This window comes from Phocoena sinus, chromosome 9, assembly GCF_008692025.1.
Source record: "Phocoena sinus isolate mPhoSin1 chromosome 9, mPhoSin1.pri, whole genome shotgun sequence".
In the NCBI taxonomy this organism is placed as follows: Eukaryota; Metazoa; Chordata; class Mammalia; order Artiodactyla; family Phocoenidae; genus Phocoena; species Phocoena sinus.
The window spans coordinates 18,892,177-18,908,962 of record NC_045771.1 but is presented as its reverse complement, the minus strand read 5'-3'; the positions used below and the strand labels follow the sequence as shown (position 1 = coordinate 18,908,962).

Genomic DNA, 16,786 nt, shown 5'->3' with positions numbered 1-16,786 from the left:
CCTGCTTCTTTCTTCATTGATCACCTTTCTGTTCACCTTAGCTTTTTTTTTTTTTTTTTTTGTGGCATGCGGGCCTCTCACTGCTGTGGCCTCTGCCCCTGCGGAGCACAGGCTCCGGACGCGCAGGCTCAGCGGCCATGGCTCACGGGCCCAGCCGCTCCGTGGCATGTGGGATCTTCCCGGGCCGGGGCACGAACCCGTGTCCCCTGCGTCGGCAGGCAGACTCTCAACCACTGCACCACCAGGGAAGCCCCACTTTAGGTTTTTATAAGACGATTAAGTGTTGCTGATATGGACTTCTCTGATTTCTTCCTCCCATCTGACTGCAATAATTAAAATTCACTCTTATCAATGGCTAAGAAGCATTCTAGCATATTTTAATTCTTAAAATGCTACTGTTTGAAAGGCTTTTTGTTAATTTTTTTCTAGTTTCATAAAACTTCTTTATGGAAAATTACAAACGTGTACAAGTAGAGAGGTTTGTAATGAATATTCAGGTTCAACAATTGTCAGCCCATGGCCCATCTTGCTTCATCCATCCTTCCCAGGGTTATTTAAGGCAAATGCCAGATATGTTATCATCGGAAAGAATTTTTAGTGTTAATGGCAGGCGGTCTCCCCACACCCCACACCTCCAAGATTGGTTTCATTTACTGGTTAAGGGATTGCAGGGTTGGGGAGACTCCAGCAATCTTTTGTGCGCGGCAAAAGGGAAAGAGATGTGGCTTCATACCCTTGCCCCTTGAGCAAGCAGTTCCCGGTAGCAAATGAAGCTTTCCTCTTCAGATCAGTCTCCTTCAGTCTTTTATGTCCCCCTTTATTACCTCATCAAGTGTTCGAGAACTTATTGTGTGTAAGGCACAGTATATATTTTTCTTTTCAAGAGAACAGCTTTACTGATGACCTGATATGGACCAGATTTCAACTTGCATCAGAATCACCTGGAGGGAACCTGTTAAAACTTAGATGCCTGTGCCCCACCCTTAGACTTTCTGATTCCGTAGATCTGGGGTGGGACTTGAAAATTTGCATTTCTGATTAGTTTCCCTGGAAGCCAGTACAGGACCACACTTTGAGAACCACAGTTGTAGACATGAGGAGCTCCTGCCATCTGGTGGACAAGGAGGTCACTACACCGAGTAGGGAGAGTTAGAAGCCCAGCAACCCAGAAGGTGGATTTTTCCTATCAAAGTGATTCGAAAGCACTGAGCATCTACAAAGTGTGAAATGTACTCACCATCCAAGCGGTAGCTGCTGCTTTTGCTTCAAGACAAGAGCTCCATGGTACAGCACTTACCTGCCCACAGAAAGATCAGCTCCAAGGGGGTATGGGGGCCCGTGGAAATTAAGAGGGTCGCGATCACCGTTGACAGATATGGAGCTGAGCTCAGATGGGACAAATAGGCAAAACTAAAAAAAAAAAAAAAAAAAAATAGGCAAAACTTTTAAAGCAATTACAGTTTCTTCTTAGCTTTCCTCTCACAGGCAGCCTTTCTGGATTTGCTCATGAATTCCCACCAAAGTGTTGATGTCTCAGTGTTCTGTTCCTCCTAGAACAATTTCATAAAAAAGACAGGCTAAAGAAGGCTGTGGTTTAGACCAGAGAAATAAAGTAGAAATTGGTGGAGATCTTCTGGCTTCCGTGACCCTGAGAAGGAAAGCTGTTGGGGGGATGGGGTCAGGGGCCCCTCACCTTTCTGGCTCTACCTACTCCAGGACAGGGCCCCAGTACTCAGCTGTGCTTCCTTCTCCTGGCCTGGGAGTGACTTTGTCACCTGGTGAAGGGTAGAAGCACTTTGCTGGGCTTCAGGTGTGGAGGCTCTGTTCTCCTCCAGAGGCCATCTTCTGAGGGGCTTTGATCGCTGGTTGTGTGATCTAGAGTTAAAAGACGGGTGGAGAAGCAAGTTACAGGTAGAGACGGGGCTGTAAATCCTTGTCATGTGATTCTTTCTGAGCCTTTCCCTAATCCTCCTGCTGTCCCAAATTCCACCTGCTGTAAAGTCCCAGAACAAAGCAACATAATGCTTCACTATTTTTCTTTCTTTTTTTTTGTCCCCTGCATTGGCAGGTGGATTCTTAACCACTTAGCAACCAGGGGAGTCCCCAGATTGTGTTTTTAAAATCATTTTCTCATTGTTTTTCGATTTTATTTAAAAAGTTAAACTTTTATCTATATAGCTAAATATTGGTTATCAAAACTGGTATGTTTGATCTTATTCTGTTATCTTATTTTCTTTTTTTACATGTATCCATGATTTCTTCCTTTTTTTTTCTTATTTTTTTATTGGAGTATAATTGCCTTACAACGGTGTGCTAGCCTCCGCTCCATAACAAAGATGCTTCACTATTTTTATGTTGTGTATATATTTTCATTAGAGGCGAGTATTAGCACAATAGTCCTTGACTTAGTATTCTAGGTCCAGAACATTGGCTTGGGATAAAATGCAAAACTCAGACATACTTTTTAAGCAGTGCAAAATCACAGTAAAATAATAGCAATAATTTAAATCACTTCAAATAATTAATGAGATTTAAGATTCAGTCCATCTAAAACAAAATTTAATTTATAACAAAGAACGAATTGTGGCATTTTTAGTCTTCCTGAAAACACCTAACGCAGTTATTTAGGGGCTAATTATCAAGAGGAATATCCCAGGCTTTAGTTCCTCCAAGGCTGGCTTTTTTTTTTTAAAAATCTTTATTGAAGTATAATTGCTTTACAATGTTGTGTTAGTTTCTGCTTTATAACAAAGTGAATTAGTTATACATACACATATATCCCCATATCTCCTCTCTCTTGCGTCTTCCTCCCACCCTCCCTATCCCACCCCTCTAGGTGGTCACAAAGCACTGAGCTGATCTCCCTGTGCTATGCGGCTGCTTCCCACTAGCTATCTATTTTACATTTGGTAGTATATATAAGTCCATGCCACTCTCTCACTTTGTCCCAGCTTCCCCTTCCCGCTCCCCGTGTCCTCAAGTCCATTCCCTACATCTGCATCATTATTCCTGTCCTGCCCCTAGGTTCTCGATAACCTTTTTTTTTTAATATTCCATATATGTGTGTTAGCATACAGTATTTGTTTTTCTCTTTCTCACTTACTTCACTCTGTATGACACACTCTAGGTCCATCCACCTCACTAAAGTAACTCAATTTCGTTTCTTTTTATGGCTGAGTAATATTCCATTGTATATATGTAGCACATCTTCTTTATCCATTCATCTGTCGATGGACACTTAGGTTACTTCCATGTCCTGGCTATTATAAATAGAGCTTCAGTGAACATTGTGGTACACGACTTTTTGAATTATGGTCTTCTCAGGGTAAATGCCCAGTAGTGGGATTGCTGGGTCGTATGGTAGTTCTATTTTTAGATGTTTAAGGAAGCTCCCTACTGTTCTCTGTAGTAGATGTATCAAATTACATTCCCACCAACAGTGCAAGAGGGTTCCCTTTTCTCCACACCCTCTCCAGAATTTATTGTTTGTAGATTTTTTTCATGATGGCCATTCTGACTGGTGTGAGGTGATACCTCATTGTAGTTTAGATTTGCATTTCGCTAACGATTAGTGATGTTGAACATTCTTTCATGTGTTTGTTGGCTGTCTGTATATCTTCTTTGGAGAAATGTCTGTTTAGGTCTTCTGCCCATTTTTAGATTGGGTTGTTTGTTTTTTTGATATTGAGCTGCATGAGCTGCTTGTAAATTTTGGAGATTAATCCTTTGTCAGGTGCTTCATTTGCAAATATTTTCTCCCATTCTGAGGGTTGTCTCTTCGCCTTGTTTATGGTTTCCTTTGCTGTGCGAAAGCTTTTAAGTTTCATTAGGTCCCATTTGTTTATTTTTATTTCCATTTCTCTAGGAAGTGAGTCAAATAGGATATTGCTGTGACTTATGTCATAGAGTGTTCTGCCTATGTTTCCTCTAAGAGTTTTATAGTGTCTGGCCTTACATTTAGGTCTTTAATCCATTTTGAGTTTATTTTTGTGTATGGTGTTAGGGAGTGTTCTAATTTCATTCGTTTACATGTAGCTGTCCAGTTTTCCCAGCACCATGAAGAGGGTGTCTTTTCTCCATTGTATATGCTTGCCTCCTTTATCAAAAATAAGGTGACCATATGTGTGTGGGTTTATCTCTGGGCTTTCTGTCCTGTTCCATTGATCTGTATTTCTGTTTTTGTGCCAGTACCATACTGTCTTGATTACTGTAGCTTTGTAGTATAATCTGAAGTCAGGGAACCTGATTCCTCCAGCTCCATTTTTCTTTCTCAAGATTGCTTTGGCTATTAGGGGTCTTTTGTGTTTCCATACAAATTGTGAAATTTTTTGTTTTAGTTCTGTGAAAAATGACATTTGTAGTTTGATAGGGATTGCACTGAATCTGTAGATTGCTTTGGGTAGTAGAGTCATTTTCACAGTGTTGATTCTTCCAATGCAAGAACATGGTATATCTCTCCATCTGTTTGTATCATCTTTAATTACTTTCATCAGTGTCTTATAGTTTTCTGCATACAGGTCTTTTGTCTCCTTAGGTAGGTTTATTCCTAGGTATTTTATTCCTTTTGTTGCAATGGTAAATGGCAGTGTTTCCTTAATTTCTCTTTCAGATTTTTCATCATTGGTGTATAGGAATGCAAGAGATTTCTGTGCATTAATTTTGTATACTGCTACTTTACTAAATTCATTGATTAGCTCTAGTAGTTTTCTGGTAACGTCTTTAGTATTCTTTATGTATAGTATCATGTCATCTGCAAACAGTGACAGTCTTACTTCTTCTTTTCCGATTTGGATTCCTTTTATTTCTTTTTCTTCTCTGCTTGCTGTGGCTAAAACTTCCAAAACTATGTTGAATAATAGTGGTGAGAGTGGGCAACCTATCTTGTTCCTGATCTAGTGGAAATGGTTTCAGTTTATCACCATTGAGAATGATGTTGGCTGTGGGTTTGTCATATATGGGCTTTATTATGTTGAGGTAAGTTCCCTCTATGCCTACTTTCTGGAGGGTTTTTATCATAAATGGGTGTTGAATTTTGTCAAAAGCTTTTTTTGCCTCTATTTGAGATGATCATATGGTTTTTATCCTTCAGTTTGTTAATATGGTGTATCACATTGATTGATTTGCATATATTGAAGAATCCTTGCATTCCTTGAATAAACCCCACTTGATCATGGTGTATGATGCTTTTAATGTGCTGTTGGATTTTGTTTGCTAGTATTTTGTTGAGGATTTTTGCATCTATGTTCATCAGTGATATTGGCCTGTAGTTTTCTTTCTTTGTGATATCTTTGTTTGGTTTTGGTACCAGGGTGATAGTGGCCTCATAGAATGAGTTTGGGAGTGTTACTCCCTCTGCTATATTTTGGAAGAGTTTGAGAAAGATAGGTGTTAGCTCTTCTCTAAATGTTTGATAGAATTCACCTGTGAAGCCATCTGGTCCTGGCCTTTTGTTTGTTGGAAGATTTTTAATCACAGTCTCAATTTCAGTGTTTGTGATTGGTCTGTTTATATTTTCTATTTCTTCCTGGTTCAGTCTCAGAAAGTTGTGCTTTTCTAAGAATGTGTTCATTTCTTCCAGGTTGTCCATTTTATTGGCATATAGTTGCTTATAGTAATCTCTCATGATCCTCTGTATTTCTGCAGGGTCAGCTGTTACTTCTCCTTTTTCATTTCTAATTCTATTGATTTGAGTCTTCTCCCTTTTTTTCTTGATGAGTCTGGCTAATAGTTTATCAATTTTATGTTCTCAAAGAACCAGCTTTTAGTTTTATTGATCTTTGCTATTGTTTCCTTCATTTCTTTTTCCTTTATTTCTGATCTGATCTTTATGATTTCTTTCCTTCTGCTAAATTTGGTTTTTTTTTGTTCTTCTTTCTCTAATTGCTTTAGGTGTAAGGTTAGGTTGTTTATTTAAGATGTTTCTTGTTTCTTGTGGTAGGACTGTATTGCTGTAAAGTTCCCTCTTAGAACTGCTTGTGCTGCATCCCATAGGTTTTGGGTCATCGTGTTTTCATTGTCATTTCTTTCTAGATATTTTTTTTTTTTTTTTTTTTTTTTTTTGCAATACGCGGGCCTCTCACTGTTGTGGCCTCTCCCGTTGCGGAGCACAGGCTCCGGACGCGCAGGCTCAGCAGCCATGGCTCACGGGCCCAGCCGCTCCGCGGCATGTGGGATCTTCCCAGACTGGGCACGAACCCGTGTCCCCTGCATCGGCAGGCGGACTCCCAACCACTGCGCCACCAGGGAAGCCCTAGATATTTTTTTATTTCCTCTTTGATTTCTTCAGTGATCTCTTGGTTATTAAGTAGTGTATTGTTTAGCCTCTATGTATTTGTATTTTTTTACAGATTTTTTTCTATAATTGACATCTAGTCTCATGGTGTTATGGTTGAAAAAGATACTTGATACAATCTCTATTTTCTTAAATTTACCAAGGCTTGATTTGTGACCCAGGATATGATCTATCCTGAAGAATGTTCCGTGAGCACTTAAGAAGAAAGTGTATTCTGTTGTTTTTGGATGGAATGTCCTATAAATACCAATTTAGTCCATCTTGTTTAATGTGTCATTTAAAGCTTGTGTTTCCTTATTTATTTTCCTTTTGGATGATCTGCCCATTGGTGAAAGTGGGGTGTTAAAGTCCCCTACTATGATTGTGTTACTGTTGATTTCCCCTTTTATGGCTGTTAGCATTTGCCTTATGTATTGAGGTGCTCCTATGTTGGGTTCCTAAATATTTACAATTGTTATATCTTCTTGGATTGATCCCTTGATCATTATGTAGTGTCCTTCTCTGCGTCCTGTAATAGTCTTTATTTTAAAGTCTATTTTGTGTGATACGAGAATTGCTACTCCAGCTTTCTTTTGATTTCCATTTGCATGGAATATCTTTTTCCATCCCCTGACTTTCAGTCTGTATGTGTCCGTAGGTCTGAAGTGGGTCTCTTGTAGACAGCATATATATGGGTCTTGTTTTTGTATCCATTCAGCCAGTCTGTGTCTTTTGGTTGCAGCATTTAATCCATTTACATTTAAGGTAATTATTGATATGTATGTTCCTATTCCCATTTTCTTCATTGTTTTGGGTTTGTTATTGTAGGTCTTTTTCTTCTTTTGTGTTTCCTGCCCAGGGAAGTTCCTTTCGCATTTGTTGTAAAGCTGGTTTGGTGGTGCTGAATTCTCTTAGCTCTTGCTTGTCTGTAAAGGTTTTAATTTCTCCGTCGAATCTGAATGAGATCCTTGCTGGGTAGAGTAGTCTTTGTTGTAGGTTCTCCCCTTTCATCACTTTAAATATGTCCTGCCACTCTCTTCTGTTTTGTAGACTTTCTGCTGAAAGATCAGCTGTTAACCTTATGAGGATTCCCTTATATGTTATTTGTTGCTTTTTCCTTGCTGCTTTTAATATTTTTTCTTTGTATTTATTTTTTGATTGTTTGATTAATATATGTCTTGGTGTGCTTCTCCGTGGATTTATCCTGTATGGGACTCTCTGTGCTTCCTGGACTTGATTAACTATTTCCTTTTCCATATTAGGGAAGTTTGCAACTATAATCTCTTCAAATATTTTCTCAGTCCCTTTCTTTTTCTCTTCTTCCTCTGGGACCCCTATAATTCGAATATTAGTGCATTTAATGTTGTCCCAGAGGTCTCTGGGACCGTCCTCAATTCTTTTCATTCTTTTTTCTTTAATCTGCTCTGCAGTAGTTATTTCCATTATTTTATCTTCCAGGTCACTTATCCATTCTTCTGCCTCAGTTATTCTGCTATTGATTCCTTCTAGAGAATTTTAAATTTCATTCATTGTGTTGTTCATCGTTTGTTTGCTCTTTAGTTCTTCCAGGTCCTTGTTAAACGTTCTCTTTCCAAGATTTTGGATCATCTTTACTGTCTTTACTCTGAATTCTTTTTCAGGTAGACTGCCTATTTCCTCTTCATTTGTTTGGTGATGGGTTTTTACATTGCTCCTTCATCTGCTGTGTGTTTCTCTGTCTTCTCATTTTGCTTAACTTACTGTGTTTGGGGTCTCTTTTTCACAGGCTACATGTTCGTAGTTCCCATTGATTTTGGTGTCTGCCCCCAGTGGCTATGGTTGGTTCAGTGGGTTGTGTAGGCTTCCTGGTGGAAGGGACTGGTGCCTGCGTTCTGGAGGATGAGGCTGGATCTTGTCTTTCTGGTGGGTAGGACCACGTCAGGTGGTGTGTTTGGGGTGTCTGTGACCTTATTATGATTTTGGGCATCCTCTCTGCTAATGGGCGGGGTTGTGTTATTGTCTTGCTAGTTGTTTGGCATAGGGTGTCCATTACTGTAGCTTGCTGGTTGTTGAGTGGAGCTGGGTCTTCGTGTTGAGATGGATATCTCTGGGAGAACTTTCGCCATTTGGTATTACGTGGAGCCAGAAGGTCTCTGGTGGACCAATGTCCTGAACTCGGCTCTCCTACCTCAGAGGCACAAGCCTGACACCCGGCTGGAGCACCAAGACCCTGTCAGCCACACGGCTCAGAAGTACAGAAGAAAAGGGAGAAAAAAGGAAAGAAAAAAATAAAATAAAGTTATTAAAATAAAAAATAATTATTAATAATTTTAAAAAGAGAGCAACCAAACCAAAAAACAAATCCACCAATTATAACAAGTGCTAAAAACTATCTCAAAAAAGAAAAGAAACAGAAACTGGACAGACAGAACCCTAGGGTAAATGTTAAAAGCAAAGCTATACAGACAAAATCAGACAAAGAAGCATACACACTCACAAAAAGAAAATAGAAAAAAAAAAAATATATCATTGCCTCCAAAGTCCGCCACCTCAATTTGGGATGAATCATTGTTTATTCAGGTATTCCAGAGATGCAGGTTACATCAAGTTGATTGTGGAGGTTTAATCCGCTGCTCCTGAGGCTGCTGGGAGAGATTTCCCTTTCTCTTCTTTGTTGCACAGCTCCCGAGGTTCAGCTTTGGATTTGGACTTGCCTCTGCGTGTGGGTCACGTGAGGGCGTCTGCTCCCGCTCAGACAGGGCGATGTTAAAGGAGCAACCGATTCGGGGGCTGTGGCTCACTGAGGCCGGAGGGAGGGAGGAGTATGGATTCAGGGCAAGCCTGCGGCGGCAGAGTGGGGTGCGCCGTGTGTTCTCCCAGGGAAGTTGTCCCTGGATCACGGGACCCTGGCAGTGGCGGGCTGCACAGGCTCCCGGGAGGGGAGGTGTGGATAGTGACCTGTGCTCGCACACAGGCTTCTTGGTGGCGGCAGCAGCAGCCATAGCGTTTCATGCAAGTCTCTGGAGCTCGTTTAGGCAGTGCTCTGAATTCTCTCTCCTCACACACCCGAAACAATGGTCTCTTGCCTCTTCAGCAGCTCCAGACCTTTTCCCGGACTCCCTCCAGGCTAGCCGTGGTGCACTAGCCCCTTGAGGCTGTGTTCACGCAGCCAACCCCAGTCCTCTCCCTGCGATCTGCCCGAAGCCCGAGCCTCAGCTCCCAGCCCCGCCCGCCCCGGTGGGTGAGCAGACAAGCCTCTCGGGCTGGTGAGTGCCGGTCGGCACCAATCCTCTGTGCGGGAATCTCTCTGCTTTGCCCTCCGCACCCCTGTTGCTGCGCTCTCCTCCACGGCCCCGAAGCTTCCCTCCCCCCACCCCCCGCCACCCCGTCTCCGCCCACGAAGGGGCTTCCTAGTGTGTGGAGACTTTTCCTCCTTCACCACTCCCTCCTAGAAGTGCAGGTCCCATCCCTATTCTTTTGTCCCTGTTTTTTCTTTTTTCTTTTGCCCTACCCAGGTACGTGAGGGAGTTTCTTGCCTTTTGGGAGGTCTGAGGTCTTCTGCTAGCGTTCAGTAGGTGTTCCGTAGGAGTTGTTCCACATGTAGATGTATTTCTGATGTATCTGTTGGGAGGAAGGTGATCTCCGCTTCTGACTCCTCCGCCATCTTGGTCTCTCCCAAGGCTGGCATTTTTGAAGCATTGACTGTTAGCAGCTCAGGGGAGAGTGAGCTGGGCCACAAGGAGGCCTCTGTCATTTCTTTCTTGGTTATGATGGAAGGGGATGGGACAGGTGGGGGACCCTGGAGAAGAAGGTTAAATTGTGGGCTCATGGTGCCTTTTCCACACTGTGTGTGTGTGTGTGTGTGTGTGTGTGTGTGTGTGTGTGTGTTTTGCATATTCCTATTTTTATTCATTTCACTCATCTGGAATAATTAAGTTGTGCTTCCAACTGGTATAGTTTTAAAATGTTCTGATATAATGTATGCTGTTTTTAATGACTTTGTCTAAGTTTTGTTTTATTGACTTACCTTATTCTTTATTCATTTTATCCCCCAGATTTGTCTTGTGTGAGCTGTATGCCTTATCTTCTAGAACTTAATGCTTCTCAGAATAAACTGACGACATTCTTCAATTTCAAGCCACCCAAAAATCTCAAGGTAGATTTTATTAATACACTAATTACATGTGTTAACTGGTTTGTGAAATACATTAACGAGCAAAAAAGCACTAAAAGAGAATTCAGAGAGAATAAGACAGAGGAGAAATGAAATAAAAAAGGAGAAGGATTTGTGTATCATTTACTTTAGAAAAGGGAGATAGTCTTTCAAGAGATTATCTTTTTCGGAAGCTTTGCTAAAACCTAGTGTCCAAACCAATGAACTAACTTCTTTCCCTTTTCTCTGCTTCATTTAAATACTAGTTATTGTTTGTGTATTTTTATTATAGCAGAACAATTTTATACCTGAAAATTCTGTAAAAATTTCCTGGGGGCTTAAATTTTGCCTTCTTTATTCATCCAACCTTTACTTTTGTTTAGAAAGCAGTGATTTCAGACCTTCATTCTTGCTTCTCTGCACTTGCTTTTGCATTTCTGAGGCAGAATGAAAGTCTGTGAATGGTGGTTGATGGAGCAGCTCACTCTGCTCTGGAGCACAGTGGCTCATACTTGAACGTGGGTGTAGGTCACGTGGCGTTCTTGTGAAAATGAGGTTCTGATCCAGTAGGTCTGAGGTGGGCCTGAGGCCCTGCTTTCTAACAGCCTTCCTGATGAGCCATTGCTGCTGGTCCATGGACCACACGTAAGCAGAGAGGTCATAGATAAATGGTACTCCGATTTTCTGCACACTGGAATCACCTGGAGAGTTTTAAAGACTACTGATGCCTGGATTCCACTGCCAGATATTCTGGTTCATGTGGTCCAAGGTAAGGCCCGGGTGTGGGAATTTCTAAAAGACCCCGCCCAGGTGGCTGTAACGTGCTGACAAATTTGGGAACCATTGCCGCAGCTTGGGACGAGTATTTTTCTATTGGACTCAAATATTTCATTAAAAAGTTGTTTTAAGGAGTGGACATCAATGATTGCCTTTTATTACCTATTAGTTTTATTTTGTTTACAAGGCAAATTAATGTAGATCCAACGTATTCTGCTGGATCTTGCACAAATATAAGTCTGTTCGAAATTAAGAATCTGACATCCTCCATACTGTCAGTGAGACACCTTTCTTAATTTTTCTTCTTTTATTTCACTTGCTACATTTTTATCAGTAGTGAGTTTTTTCCCTTTGAAATTACAGTTATTGCTGTGGTGACATTTGTTTATCCAGAAAAGCCGCACAAGGTGCCTATTTGTCCTCAGTATGGGGCCTTGTGGTCTCCAGGTCATCAGGAATTGTTCTTGCAGAGCTGTCTTGATTCTCCCTCCTTTGCTGTCGCCTTCTGCTTTGCCCTAAGCCCCAGTGAAATCAGCCATGGCAAGAGCGTGACCCCCTTCCTTGGGAAAAACTTGCCTGGAGTTTCTTTCATTCACAATCTTGCCTCACCCCCTCCCCAAAAGACTGCACAAGTAAACAAAAATCAGATACCCCATCTTTTTTTTTTAGAGCAGTTTTAGGTTCATAGCAAAATTGAGGAGAAAGTGCAGAGATTTCCCATATATCTCCTGCCCCCACAAATGCACAGCCTCCCCATTATCAACATCCCCCACCAGAGTGAGACATTTGTTACACTCAAACCTGCACTGACACATCATAATCACCCGAAGTCCACAGTTTACATTAGGATTCACTCTTGGTGTTGTACATTCTGTGGGTTTGGACAAATGTATGGTGATGTGTTTCCATCGTTATGGCAGATACCTCAATGTTTAAGTTCCTAGAGGATTAAGAGCAGATGTATTGGTAACTTTAGGAAAGTGCTTGCAAAGTTCCAGAGTGCCCCTGACAAGGTACTTCAACCCTATGTGAACCCTAAGTGAACCCTTTGTGAACCTGGGAGGGGAATGATTGAGGCCTTCCAATGTTTTCAATGCAGTGCCTTACTAAATCCTCCCAATAGAACTGTGAGGCAGCTGGGATGGTCCCATTTTACAGCTGAGTTTGCAGAAGCACAGAAAGGTTAAATAACTTACTTAACCTTCGCTGGGAGGTCACAGGGCTGGCACTGAACCCCATGTCTGAGAACCAAAGCCCATTTTTCCAGTAAATCACGCTTGTGTATAATGTCTCACCCTCTCGGAAAGCTCTGCTTATGTTTCATTTATTATCTATGTGCCTTGTGCTACTAACCAAAGAAAGCATACATGTCCCAAAGAGCAGGAGCTTATACTTTTACCCTTTTTGTATTTCCTAGAATGGTTTTGCTCTTAGTAGGTGACGAAGGTTCGTTTGATTGATGGGCACTTCTTACAAGCTCTGGGTTCCAGTGGAACTCCCAGTGGGAGTCAGGGCAATATCATAACCCTTTTAAGGTCTCTCAACAAGCCCAGTATCATAAGTGCATGGAGGGCACAGTATTGGCATATAGTCCCAACAGGTGTGTAGTTAGCTAGGTATCATAATCACACACAAGCTGTGGCACAAGGATGAAAGGTGTTGATGGAAAAATGTCAGCTATAAGTAAACCTAGATAATTATAAGTTTATTTCTAGCCCATCATTATTATATAGAAGAAAAACGTGAATGAGAAATTTCATTTTATCATGCCAAACTGATTTTTTAATTAAGTCATGGAATGCATTTTACATAGTTGCAATTTATATGTGCATAAAATTTTGTTTCTGATTTTTTTAACAGGATTTGTTTGCACATTTCTATTTCTTCACATGATTCACATACTTGTATTTTACTTACTATGCAGTCTTGTTGCTGTATTGTAATCAACTTAACCAATTTTCTACACTTGCCACTTGAGCTGTTTTCAAAGAAGTTTTTTTAGTGTCCAGTATTTAAAGTGTTTAGTATTTAATACATTGATAAAAATAATCTTAGTGCATGGGTTGGGGGAGGTAAAATTACTGTTTTAAAGGGCACAAGAAGATAACAATAGTACTTATTATATAATTGCTTGATAGTTTTCCAGAAAATAATCACCATGTGCCTAGCACATTAAAGCAGTGTTTAAAAATATATATATATTTTTATCTTTTGCCAGTAGGTGAATAATTAAAGTTATTTAATGTTGTTTTTCTTTCTCATATTTTTGAGTAGGAACAACTAATATTGTTGAAAATGCTTTCCTAAGATAGTCAAGTTTGAGAAAGGGTGCTGAGTGGACGAGGTATAGCCTGAGGGATGAATAAGAAAGACTTTTCTGGCCTTTAGGGGGTGACACAGGAGAGTAAATTGAGCCAGAAACGGAAGGCAAAGAAGCCAGAAGCAAGATGTGCATATAAACTAAATGAACACAGGCTATTGGGCGTCAGCGAAAACGAAGACATGGTGGTTAGTAAGGGTGAAACTGAGGTAAGCTCTAAAGGAAGATCAAGAAAGTTTAAAATAAGTGCTGAAAATGGGGAGAGTGACTGAAGAAACAGAAAGCGTTTCTGTTGCACGGCTGTCCACGCCAGCCACGGGGAAGGGTCTCCCCCTTAGTACCCCTCAAAGTGTCCAGACGAGGGTCCCAGCTAGGAAGCGGTTAAACACAAAAGGAAGTACGTTAGCCTGAGTGTATTTTCAACTGTGAATTGTAACCCCTCATCAGAAAATACATTCTTGTTGTGCAAGTAATTGTGTGGTTAAGATGCGTGAGAAAGTATAACATCCTGCTCTCTTTCTCTTATCAGAAGGTGGATTTTTCCTACAACCAAATTTCAGAAATGTGTGATTTGTCGGCATATGAGTCTCTCACGAAACTAATTTTGGACAGTATCCTTTGAATGATTAAAGGGGAAAGTTTGATTAAGAGGCCCATTAATACATGTGTACTGGATGACCTGAAATAGTGCGGGATAGGCACTTTACTAGAGATGTGTGACTCATTTAAACGGTTAAGAATTGATATTCACAAAATGAGGATATTTTACTGACCAAGGAGTAAGAGTGCAAATCAGAGCTTGCCAAGAACATCTTACACCTGAAGAGCTAAGAAGACAGTCATTCGTCTGATAAACATAGGCTTATTTTTAATTCTAGAACCAGATAAGAAGTTCTGTTTTACCCGACTCCTTTCTTCAAATTTACTTGAACTGGGACCTTATTTTATGTAAATTCAGTATCTGAAAATCCAGATACGGCCAAAATTAGTGATTATTTATTTTACAAAAGAATTCACACTAAGCTCCCTTTAACTAGCAAGCCTCTCTAGTGTATCTCAAATGACGCTTTCATAAAAATTTTTAAAAAGTAAAACCAACAATTTTTGATTCGCATCCAACTTCAAGAACATATCTGTTGCATGAGCCAGGCTCCTGTGCAAACAGAGCACCTACCTTAACATAGACACACTCCAGCTTCTGGACCCTAAGGGGTTGACTGGGGATCTGTGAGTTTAATGAGCTTGAATCTCTTCCTTGCCCTAGAGACCAGTGTTCTCTGGGTGATAAGGAAGCAGCACCTTCTCTTTCTCAGTATCTTTCTACCCCCCTGAGGATTTTTCAGGGCAGAGTGGAGAACGAATTGATTGCCCTTGGATACCTCATTCCAGGGATGTGGCAGCAGCTCGTACACACTAGTAATGAGGCTGAGATGTGGGGAGAACAGAAGGTACGTTTTCTTGAAGACATATTTTGTAGGAAAAACGCTTTATTTGTATATGATGGAAAGCGTAAAACATCACATCACTCTCTTTAGAACTTGTGTGTGAAAATGAGCAATTAGTGGACATTTAGAGGGTGCTCTTGAAACGAGCAAGTTTTCCTGAACGAGAAAATGATCAAAATGAAAAGTTTTGATGACAAGCTAAAAGTAGTACACATTAGCGGCACCCGTCCGTAGAACCTGCACTTTATGCTTGACTGTATATATATTTCATTTGGAAAGAGATAGAGTCTGACGGCCCAGAAGCTGTCTGGCTCAGAGATCTGCTCATCTCAGGCCATCTAGAATAATGCTCCTCAGGGACCACCAGCAGTGTCAGCATTGCCTGGAACTTCTTAGAAATGCAGACTCTTGGATGCTACCCCAGACCTCTGAAATCAGAATCTGCATTTTTAACAAGACCCCCAGGTGATGTGAGTTCATACTAAAGCTTGAGGAGCCCTGGTCTAGCCGTCAGCTGCCCCCCTAAACTCCAACCAGACAAAAGGGATTGAGCATCCAGAGCTCCTTCTGTTCTTCAGTGCACCCTGAGTGAGAATGGTGACACGAAAGTCTGGAGTTCTGTCTTCCAGAAAATATTCTATGTGCAAGCATGGAATTGCCAGAGAAAACTTCACAGTATTTTGGACTGAAAATGGAGGATGCATTTTCAAACATTTCTATCATGAAAGTCTTAATTTCTACATAAATTTATCTTTCCATGTAAAAAGCTGAACTGTTGTGACTTTGTAAATGTCAACGGAGGAAAGAATCAGGGTTTTTTAAACTTGACTTCAGATGTAACAATGGAGTCTTATCTCCAAAGTGTAAAAAGCTTTATTACATCAGAACCAATTGGAATTCAGAACATAGACACATAATTAGAATGTAAATACCGTGGCACAATTCCTCATCTTTGTTTTTAAAAATGCAAAGACAAACACCCAGAACCAGCTCCCCTTCATAAACTACCTCTTAGACAGCTTACAGTTTTGAAAAGAGAGTAGGCTAATTTTTAAACAGTGCTAACTATGCCTCTTTCTTTTGTTCTGTTCAGGCATATCATATTGTGTACAATTATGTAATTAGAGTTTTGAAAAGACTTAAAAGCTTTGAGATAAAAAAGAATTTCTAAACAACTTTTTAATGCCAGAACATTTAAAAACTTAGATGAAATGGATAAATCCCTAGAAAAATGTTATACACCAAAGCACTGACTTGGAGATAGAAACCCTGAGTAGTCCTATAACTATAAAACTAGTTCATTACAAATTAAAATCAATTAAATTAAAAATCTGCATACAAAAAAACCCAACTTTCAAGAACAAACCTTTCAAAAATGAACAAATTCTTTCAAAGGTTTAAAATAGAAGGCATATTCACAATTCATTTTAATGAGGTTACTTTGTTACCCAAACCAGACAAGGAACAGTAAGAGAAAAGAAAATGACAGGCTTATTTCACTTGTGATATAGATGTAAAAATCCTAAACAAAATATTAGCAAACCGATTCTGACAGTATATGTAAAAGATAATATACCATGACCAAGTTAGGTTTATCTCATGAATGTAAGGGTAGTTTAACATTAGAAAAATTTTAAATGTCATTAACGACATGAACAGATTAAGGGAAATAAATCATATGATAAATAGATATAGAAGCTCAATAGATACAGAAAATTGAATAGAATCCATTCTTCATTCACAATAAAAACTTTTAGTAAACTAGTAATAGGGAGTTTCCTCAACTTGATAAGAATGTCAACAAAAATATTTGAAACAAACTTTATCCTAACTGGGGACAT

The 16,786-nt window shown here is 40.2% G+C and overlaps 1 protein-coding gene across 7 annotated transcripts in view; it reads left to right on the top strand.

Moving 5' to 3' along the window:
• LRGUK (leucine rich repeats and guanylate kinase domain containing) overlaps positions 1-16,786 on the top strand; it is a 119,630-nt gene that overhangs the window by 12,550 nt on the left and 90,294 nt on the right. For 6 of the 7 annotated variants that reach the window (XR_004351557.1, XR_004351558.1, XM_032644064.1 and 3 more), the window contains 3 exons: positions 10,306-10,406; positions 13,569-13,709; positions 14,030-14,111. Coding sequence is in view for 5 of the 7 variants with exons in the window: in XM_032644064.1 (XP_032499955.1) it covers positions 10,306-10,406; positions 13,569-13,709; positions 14,030-14,111 (324 nt within the window). In the remaining 2 variants the exon portion in view is untranslated. The remainder of the gene's footprint in view (positions 1-10,305; positions 10,407-13,568; positions 13,710-14,029; positions 14,112-16,786) is intronic. The other variant, XM_032644065.1, reaches the window with a different exon arrangement.